At 49.3% G+C, this 10,509-nt stretch overlaps 1 protein-coding gene across 2 annotated transcripts in view; it reads right to left on the bottom strand.

Moving 5' to 3' along the window:
- Nucleotides 1-875: 875 nt before the first annotated feature.
- The window catches only part of LOC144113313 (F-box and leucine-rich repeat protein 13-like), a 49,968-nt gene continuing 40,334 nt past the window's right edge, over nucleotides 876-10,509 (bottom strand). For both annotated transcript variants that reach the window (XM_077646302.1, XM_077646301.1), the window contains exons 4-5: nucleotides 4,526-6,010; nucleotides 876-1,416 (exon numbers count right to left, since the gene is read on the bottom strand). In XM_077646302.1, coding sequence (XP_077502428.1) covers nucleotides 1,189-1,416; nucleotides 4,526-6,010 — 1,713 coding nt within the window. In that variant the 3' untranslated portion in view covers nucleotides 876-1,188. The remainder of the gene's footprint in view (nucleotides 1,417-4,525; nucleotides 6,011-10,509) is intronic.

Here is a 10,509-nt window from a genome sequence, read left to right as displayed (position 1 = left end):
GGCGAATAGCGAACAGAATAGCCTATTCGATCCACTGAGCGAATAAAATCGTGCACTAGTTTTACAAATTATTCGAATGAAATCGAATATATTTACATGTTCTCGAATACTTTTCGAATAACATGCACGAAGTTCGAATATGGCACGCCGCAGTTTTCTTCTGCGCGCTAATTCAGCTCAGCTACGCGATCCGGTCTTGTGGCGGCACTCGTGTGCAATGCTCCTACGGACACCGAGATTGGTCGGCGCGGCAGCGTTCAGGCAGCTTTAACGCGCCAAGCCTGGGAGGCCATGGCTCCTATACGTAGCTGTCGCCTCTCATCTACTCACACGTGGCGCTATTCGCTGTCATCAGTAGCAAGTGGTTTGTGCTGAGTCTTTTGACAGCAAATGAATTATAACGCAGTATCACAGCGCCACCGCTAGCTAGCGCTTTGCTTTTTCGCACTATTCGTTTAGTATACGAATATTCGCACAGGTAGCGAACATTCGAAAAAAAAATTCAATTTACACTTCATTCGGTTCTATCACTATTTGATTCGTATTCCATTCGGTTTTGGAAAATTGCTATTCGCATTCCCCTACGCGAAAGAAAAGAAAAATAGCAAACCCAAAGGAACACGGACCCAGAGGACAAGATATCGGTCGACATACCTAAGTCGAGCTAAATATGTTCGGTAAAGTTCACAGGACAAAGAGTGTAATGTATTGGCTTGGGCAGGGAAGCGTTACTGGCACCATAGGATGCGTAGCCTCGTACGTTGCACCCCAGCGCCGCGATGAATTCCAATAGCTTGATATTACGCCAGACTCTCTAAAGGGCCCGCTTGTGCCGCTCCGCACCATGGCTACAGCGTTCCATACATACACCACTATGCCATGAACACACAGTGCTCGCTGCTTTATTAGCGATTGTGCCTCACCAAAGGGGAAAAGAATCTGCATGTCCAGGAGAGGCCTGAAATGGGCAATTTTTTAGCAGGAATGGGCCATCTGCTCTGACGTTGTTACACATACGCCTAGACTGGGAGAGTCCTTAGCGATGACTCGTCACGCACACAGGTTCCGTGCGCTGTGGCCAAATGTCTGGGGTGTGTCAAAATATGCAGGGCTCACAGACCAGCTGCCGGACATCAATCCAATATCTGTCCATCTGTGAAGGTGACGCCACACTCTTCTGTAAGAAGTTCAGCGTACTTGAGCAGTATGCACAAGTTCCAGATCCGGACGTTCTTTCGACGCCCACCGTATCATCTTCAGTGTCACCGAGCACAGATTAACGTTCAGATACTTCAGTGGCCTGCACCTCACTGCGTTACGCAGAAGTCCATCCGTGATGCCTGTGCAGCCTTCAATGTTGATATATCTCACCCTTGGCAGCCGCCACAGCAACAGGGTCACACCTGCGTCGTCCAGCTGGAAGAGAAGTAGTTGGCATGAATGCGCATATGCGACTAAAGCCCACCAACAACCGTTTTTCTTAAAAAAAAAGGTATGCGATGGTGATTCACAGCAGGCATGATGCACGACGTTTAAAGAGTCAGGTACTAGTAGCGCTCGCAGACAAGGACAGCCAGGAGAGTGACGCTGTGTTCGTCACTTCCCTGTCTGTCCTTGTCTGCAGTACTAGTACCTGCTTGAATGGATTACCAGCTAACCCAACAAAGGACTAGTTTAAAGAGTCCCGAAGGTAAACATTATCACCAATGAATACTGTATTTACCCGATTCTAACGCGCGAATTGCATTACGAAAATCGAACCATGAAACGGCATGCGCGTTAGAATCGGGTACAAAAATAAACACTACAGAAACAGCCTCTGCAGCGTCACTGCTTTCACAAAAATGGCGGTTAAGCTTTTCTGCGTTGGTTGGCCTGGTTAGGAGGCAATGATGGTTTATATCTTGGAAGCGTTAGGCCCAACCAGGCGTCATCCCACAGAGGTCGCAGGAAGCAATCTGGAGCGTCGTATCGTGGCCATGGCAATGACATCCAGCAGAAAAAAAAAAAAAAAACTTCATCCCGAGCGGGACTCGAATCACCGCCGGTGAAAAATGAGTAACTTCGATTTTCGGCGCCTCAGACAATTCAGCCCATGCCGCAGCCTCTCGCGCTGCCTACATGTGCAAGAATCATTTTTTAAACATCAGTTCTTCAGCCACCAGTTGAGCTGAATAGTTGAAACCGAAACTAACCGGAGTTTTCCACCCATTCAGAATTACGGGGGCAAGCTGCGGTTAGAACGCGTCCCGCGCCGATGCCTGTTCTCGCCAGTATGCATGGAGCTCCATGAGTAAAACAAAGTCGTAAATTTGTACAAAAATTTCTTCTAAAATCCAAACCCCGCGTCATTTACCTGGCTCGCTCGCGTTGGCGGTCGCTTTCCCAGGAGAGAAAACTTCCGGTCAGTGAATTAACGCAGTCTCCGCAGCCTGCGTCGAATCCGAAACTACAAGCTACTCAGCCGGCCGCAAGAGAGAGTGGAAGGCGTGAAAGGTGTGCTCTGCCGCCATCGCCTTTGATCTCCCTTTGATTCCAAATGGTGGCCTTGCGTTGTCCCGCTTCCGCTGCTCCAAGGCGCGCGCGGCGCGATGACAGCGAAGGAGGACGATCAAAAGAGCGATGAAGAGCACAGCGAAAGCGTATATGAACGTCGCTTAAGGCTTCTCCACAAACCGTTCCTCTTTCATTTTCGGAAAGAAGGAAATCGGGTGCGCGTTCGGGTATTTACGGTAATGCGAAGGCTGCTGACAAAAATCGTGAAATGATTTAACGCGCGGTTCCTCACTCAATAGGACACTGGGAAAGTGAAGTTTGACTGATACTCGTGGTCGAAAGCTGTCAAGCTGGTAGACGTTCATCATACACCAACTCGCCCCTCAGGCAGTTATTCTGAAGACGTTCATGGTTTTAGATTCGGCGGAAAAAACGCGCACAAGAAAAAAACACATGCACAGACGACGAAGCTTCGTTCTGTGTAAATACATGTGTTTCCTTCCTGCGTGCGGTTTTTTTTTTTCGCGAATGAAGGTACCCACTTCTAGCTCTACGACACAAGCTGACATCTTGAGGAGTCTCGTAAAAGCGCACGGTAACAATCTGGGCCTTACAAAAAGAGAACTCAAGATAATATTTTGAGTTGCAAAAAAAAAAAAAGAAGCGACTGAACAAAGTTACCGAATGGTATATTTTTTTAATGCTTAACTTCGCCTTGTTATTGTTAACGATAAAGCACACTGAGGAGGACCTGGTACCGAATTTATAGCGGCTTCATTTACCAAGCTCCTGCGCCGTGTCAGTGTGTCGTAGAACCAGGCCTGACGCGGCATGCCCCGCTTGTCGCGGCGTGTGAAAGAGTTCGCCTATGTACTGGCGTGTCACTAGGTGCATACATGTGAGGCACCAAACCGATTCCCGCGATATTTATCACCTATATGTGTGCAGTTTTTCTGCCGGTTTCCTGACTCTGTTCTTTTTGCGTTTTGAGCAAGTGTGACTGTTTCTTGATCATAACTATGCAGTTTCGCATTGCTGAAATTAAGCATGGCATTCGTTACGCTGCTGAATGTGCCACCCAGGATATATAAAAAAAAGATATTTACGGGGACGAGTATTCACTCCCTCCCTCCCCCCCCAAAAAAATCCACAATGCACACGTTAGAAACAAAAGGAAACAGATAGACCGGTTTTGATGCGGCCGGCGAAATGACTTCAAGTTCGCACAGTCGGGAGCGTGACCGGCCGTAAGCTCCAGCAGTTCGCATGCTTCATTGATAAGAAAAAAAATGCGTACTTTTAGCGCAGTTTTTTTCGTCTTCGCAAAACGGCCGATTAGCAGGGTATTGGGTGTCCTAGAATTAAATTTGGAGCTTACTGCAAGTCAACAAAATTTAAAGTCATACCGGAATTTCGATCGAGGCAAACTGCAAAAGTGAGCGATGAGGGGCTAGTTGGTATGACATGATTACAAACATAAAACTGAGCAGGAGACAAGACACATGATAGAAGCAAACAGGACGAGCTCAGTAAAAAAAAAAAAACCTGAGCTCGTCCTGTTTGCTTCTATCCCGTGTCTTGTCCCCTGCTCAGTTTTATGTTAATAACTGCAAAACTCCCCGGTGTACAGTGCGATGCAGTGCACGTCAAAGAACCCCAGGTAGTCGAAATTAATCCGGACCCTTCTGATACGGCGTTTGGCTCCCATAGCCTGCGTGCAGTTTAAGGGCGTTAAACCCTGTATATATACCATCTACAGCCACCACGTAAAGCTGTGTAGTTAATTACGAAAGTAATTACGAAGTTAATTACGATGCGGAGAGGTATACTGATATTCACTTCTCTGGGGCAGACAACGTTGGACGGCACCTCTTTGATGAGTACGTGTCGCGCAAACAGAGTTGTGCCGTAAACACTGTGGTAACTGTCGCGCATCTGCTCCGCATTGCCCTCATGCTATTAAACTAAGCACACGCTTGAGCCCACTGTAGCCAGCCTAAATGCAAGCTGTTGCGTGGTCACTACTTACCCTCACGCAGAAACTCAGCACCAGCTTGGACAAGCTGGGCATGCGAGAAGCGACGTGCTTCAAGGACATGGCGGTGAGAAGGTTGCAATGCCCCAGGTCCAGAGTAGTCAGTTCACGGAAGCGGAGTGCGGCCGCCACGCCCGCGTCTGACAGCTGGTAGCAACCGTTCAAGCTTAGCGTTTTCAGGCCAGTCAAACGAGCGAGGGAGGCGGGTTCGCAACTTTCTGAGTTGTCAGGACCATACAAAGCCGCGTCGGTGATATTGGTGCAGCGCTCCATGCGGAGAACTCTGAGGAGGCGTAAGTGGGTCCAGATCGTGCGCACCGCGACATCTGTCAGCAGCGGGCTCTGCGACACATCGAGGGAAACCAGCGCCGGCATCTGTTCGGCTATACACCTCACCACTGCGTCATCTATTCTGCACGAGCTCATGTCGAGCGTTCGCATTCCTGGCCATGGCCGGGAAGAAAACAACTTGACAAATCCCTGTTGTTCACAGCCACTGCAGTTTGAAAAGCTGGCGTGCTGGAGCTTCCCAAGACGACTTAATGCATGCAATCCTTCCGACGTGATTTTTATGCAGCCTGAGATGTCAAGCTCTTCGAGCTCCTTGAGGTTTGCGCAGATTGTCGTAAGACAGCCGTCATCGATTTGTCTGTTGCGGGCGATGTTTAGGCACTTGAGCCTCGGAACGTTGAGACACAGGGCCGTCACTCCTCGCTGACCCAGAAACGCGCACGAGGCTAGGTGAAGCTCCTGCAACGTTTGGGAGTATGCCTTGCAGAGTTTGATGAGATAAGTGTCGTCGGTCATTGTGTGGTTTAAATTGAGCACTCGAAGTCGGGCTCCACTCTCAAGGAGGGTCTGAAAAGCGTCTTGGGGTGTCATCAAGAGCGTGCTGTGACCAGCTCCTGGCGGGTAGAATCGACGATAGACGGCAGGATGCCCGCACAGCTCGCAGCCCTCCAATGAAAGGGTGCTTAAGCTCCCCATCGCCGTTATTAGTTGGTGGAACGCAGCGTCGGTCATAAATCTGTTGTCCGAGAGATCTAAAGCGTTGATTCCTGCCATTGTGGAAGGAATTCCGCTTGTTGCTTCGTCTAGCACTGACTGCCCGCTTGCCAAGACTATGCTGTCACAGTCCGAAATAGTGAGATGCTCTAGCTTGGGACATTCTCTGATCATGGACACAAATTCATCTGGCTCAAAGTTGCAGCTTTCGAATTCAAGTTTCTTCAGGGTCTTCCCCACGTGCCGCCAGAACTCAGTGTCTGTGTACAGGATTGTGTTCTTCACAATAAGCCATGTAATCACAGATGAGGTTTGGGCGAGTGCCTCCATTCTCTCCCTCACGTCTGTCTCCAGTACGAAAGCTACGTCGCCGTAGAGCCGGCCGTCCGTAGCCAAAGCGTGCCATGTTTTGCACGTCAACCCTGCGCTCAGCCTGTCGCTGACTCCCAGAAAAGAGAAAACCCGCCGCAGCAGCTGCAAAAAACAAACAAAAAGAAGGATGGGGAGGGAGGACACGTTAAGTTTTTTGCCTTAAGATGTGCCGTAGAGGTGCGCAGGCAGCAAACTAGAAATGCTGGAGGGCTTCGCGAAGACTGAAACGCATCTTAAAGGGGCCGCGAATTACCCTTTAAGTTTGGCGAGCAACCGGACTCGTCTGGCGGAGCATATTACTGTCAACATCACAGCCAAGATGCATGGCAATGAAAGTGACAGCCGATAAGTAAACAATGGCAATAAAGAATACATGAACGCACGACACTTAAAGCACGCGGCTCGTAGAAAGGTACTGCTGAATGGCCTGCTGCTGAGCTATAGTTGGTGCCTATAGCAGTGGAAGTGACAGCCAGCAAGTAGTACCTTCCGCAGCGCCTTTCCGGCACTCTGCGCCCGTCTTCATATTGTTTTGTCCTTTATCTCCACGTTCTAAGCGGGCCTCGTTTCGTGTGTTCCAATTATTTGTAATCGTTGTCTTACAGCGTTAGATGTGTTAGCTTGGTTTCACGGTGCCGTCATCGTCGTCTAGGCCGTATGTATGCCCCATTCCGCAGCGAAAAGATAGACAACTGTATACTTATGCACAGAGCTGCCGGCTCAGGGGCACGGTCGTTTTAGCCTGGCCACTCCACCCTCTGGCGAAGGCCAATTTGGACAACCGAATCCGAACCGGAGTCTCTAACCCAGGCCGAGGCGCAGTGGTACTACGTATGCCCTCAGCTATGTCTCCGCCCAGTCATTCACATAGGCTACTGCGGCACTTTGAGTTTGTTCAGTGGCAGTGGCAGTCAAAGATGGCGCCATCACTGTCACTTCAAGGACCAGCTAGCGCTGACTACTCGTTGTACCCTAAAGCTAAGCCGCTGAAATTTTATTCGTTGGCTCTCACTTACATTGCTCCGAAGTATAGAGTTACATTGCCCTGCGCAGTACCCACTAATTTCTCACAAAGTCAAGCTCCTGTTACCTTCTTACAGCGATAGCCTTTCTATGCGTTTCCATCTATGGTGTATATATATATATATATATATATATATATATATATATATATATATATATATATATATATATATATATATATATATATATATATATATATATATATATATATATATATATACGCTCAGTTATAATCATAAACGGGCACAGACGAGACGACGCTAGCGCTCGGATTTTAAAGCGAAAGCTTTACTGGCCGCGAACTTGCGATTTCGCCGTGGAGGCACATGACGTCACAACGCGCGCCTCACATATCTCGGTGGACACCCGAACCGCGCTTTCTTCTTCCCCTACCTCCTTTATCCCTTCCTTTACGGCGTGGCTCGGGTGTCCACCGAGACATGTGAGACGGTTACTGTGCTTTGCACGCTCGCCGCGCCATCTGGCATGACGTCACACCACGCGGCTCGCCGCCACCGCCGTTTGGTATGACGTCACACCGCGTTCCTCGTCGTTGCGCTCGCCTCCGCTCGCTTCGCCAGCTGCGTCGCATGCCTGATAGCATGTCAGAGGATTGAAAAGGAGAGCTCGCGTGCGCCGCAACCGCAGTTGTGTCGTTTTTAATGCGACAACAACATAGCTAGACGACCAGACTAACCTGGATTTGCAATCAAGATTAACCAAGGAAGGCTAACCATGCTATGCCTTAGCTTTCGCTACGTATATCCTGGCATAGCCGAGCTAAGCCACTGCCAATTTTTTCGTACACGTCTGTCATTCGTCAACCGCCCAAATGTAGTCAGCAGAAACTGCAAAGGAGTGCCCATGGTTCCGAAAAAAATGCACCAATTCATACAAGTTGTTCGTGGTTTCAAACTACAGAAAAAAAAACTGGAAAGTACTCTTATTCCGACCGTCTGAAAGTGACTCGATCAGTTCATACTTGCTCAGACTTTTCCTGAGTATACTGCTCTGGCATTGTCAGATGACATTGGGGCATGAACGAACAAAGTGACATACCTATAGAAAGAAAAAAAAACGGTCTCGCCTTTCTCGACAGCAGACGCTGTCGCAAAGTGACCCAGCAATGAAATCTAACTGAAGCTAGAATGATATACACTTTTGCTCCCGACAGTACATTACAAGGGCGAACTACAGGTGGGAAAATCGCACATAGGTACCGTGAAGCAATCTGAATGCGTGTCACAAAAGAGGCAAAAAAGAAGAAGGGGAAAGTAAAACAGACGAAAACATCGAATGCTAGAGTCACAGGGTAAGTTAGCACCATATGGAGCAGCAGAATTTTAACAGCCCTAACCAGATCGCTCGCAGAGAGAACTTCGTTAGGGAGCCATTCGTTGGTAACGGAGAAAATAAATACTTGAGCGCACTAATACGACATCTGCGGTCATATAATTTTCCATCTACACCACCTTGACAAATGCCCCTTAGCGCGTATGCGGCACAGACTTACTTGCGAAAAACGTGGCCCATGTCAGTTCTACTGCGGTCCATGAAACAGCACATCTCGTTCGCTAGGCACGGTAACAGACGCAGAGCACTATTTTGAGCGGATTAGCCAGAAAGTTATTTTCGAAAAAGGAATAGAGGAAGGCTGAGTCCAGTCCGTCCGGCTCTAGGACAAGAGGCTTAGGTGAGAAGGAAACTGGTGCTATCGCTCACGAAACGCGAAATGCCTTACAAACGACCTGAAACAGCTCCACGTGGCTACAGACGTCTTCCGCTTTCCGCAGCGTCGCTGACTCCTTCAGAAAGCGGGCATTTCTCCGCTCAATCTTCCCTCCATCGTAGGAACTCCTCTTCCTTCCCCAAACCTACATTTCGCAACCCTACCGAGTAATGTTAACAGCCAGCTACCTTTGTTGTAAAACCTCCAAGCTAGCGAAATCGCACGCAGTTACTTGGTTTCATCGGTTTAAAAGCAAAAGTTATTCCTCGAATAGTCGAGGATAAGTTAGCCTCCGCCTCTCGACACTGGCAGCTGGAGGCTGACTTCGTCAACGAAAGAACTTCGCTTCTTGTATACTTGCAATCTGGACGACACTGGAGTACTGGCTCGAAAACATTGGCGGACCACACATGTTTCTACTAGTCTTTGAAGTATGACGGCGGCGGAAGTTCGAACAGGTGTGTGCGGACGCCATATTTCATAATTATGCGCCTCCGTGGTGCGCAGTCTTTGAGAGTAAGAGTTTCTAGGCAAAGTCGATATGTGCTTGTCATACTGCCTTAGACGAAAGATATATCCATCGTGCTCGCTGAAATCCAGCTCATGCTCACAACTGTTCAGCAGCTTGGGGCCATGCGCGAACAACCACAAAGGCACTCGAGTCGAAATTCTTGCGACAAAAATTAAGTTCGTTTGCTAGGAGACTGCATAGATTACAGAAAAGACCGCACTAACCCGCCAAAATGAGATCGCCGCTTCTGAGGGTACAAGATGCTGGCCGCTCAAACCACAGAATTTATGTGGCAGCGCATTCGAATTGACCTTAAAGCGGAAAGTGATCTCTCTGAACACGCGTGCACCCTTGGATCCGTTCTCTGCCTTCTGTCGTACATGCGTGTAGCGCGTCTCTTTGCTGGCTCCTCTCTCCTGGGGATCCCCTCACCCAGTGGGCCATTTGCCGCTCCCGCAGACGCTTACTTCGCACAGGCGAGGCAACGTCCCCGCAACTTCGGGGAAACTCGCGGGTGTTGCGCCGAGTTCAGTCCGCAACCCATCGGGCCGCGTTCCGGGACAGCGGGCAGAACGGAGGTCGCTCTGCGTCATGTAGTGTGGTTAGGCCGCGTGCGCGCGCACACAGCGGTCGAGCGTGCGGGTGGCTCAACCAAACAGCCCAGTGCAAGATTCAGTCCTGCGCGGATGGCGGTGCGGCCGCTGCCGACGGCGATGACGCAAAACTGAGGGACTGAGGAACGAAGAACAGCGCACGCTCCAAAACGTTCCTAATTAAATACCCGAGTGCAAACGATTAATGCGACCGGCTCGCAAAAACCTACCCAACCGCCCGGCCGCGCTCGGCGCTGTTTACTTTGCGAGCTCGCATTGCGCATGGCTTTCACCGCTATATATCGACAAAACTCAAAAGGTGAATTTCCAGCTGCCCGTTGTGCCTTAGGCGGTTGCAGGCTGGGCAACATTATTTTTCTTTCTTTTTCTCTGCCCACACTAATATATGTCTTTTTTCTCTCTTTCTGAGCACAGCGGCCTAAACAAAATCTAGTTTGTGCGGTTTATGAAGCCGAATATTACAATACGTGGCTCGCGCGACATCAAGCGTACGGGCCAAGTAGTGTCATGATCAATGTCGACGAGCCATCAAAATTGGTGGGACAACATTGACCAAGGTATGCCGGGACGTATGCAGTTCTGGCGGCCCAACGCTACAGGCAGGACAATGTTGAACAACATATGCCAGGATATACACATTTCTTATAAGCGAGCGTTACAGGTGGAACAATATTGACCAACGCATCCCAGAATGTGTGCTATACTGGCTACCTATCGCAACCGA

Source organism: Amblyomma americanum, chromosome 1, assembly GCF_052857255.1.
Source record: "Amblyomma americanum isolate KBUSLIRL-KWMA chromosome 1, ASM5285725v1, whole genome shotgun sequence".
Lineage (NCBI taxonomy): Eukaryota > Metazoa > Arthropoda > Arachnida > Ixodida > Ixodidae > Amblyomma > Amblyomma americanum.
This window is presented reverse-complemented; position numbering and strand designations above follow the sequence as displayed.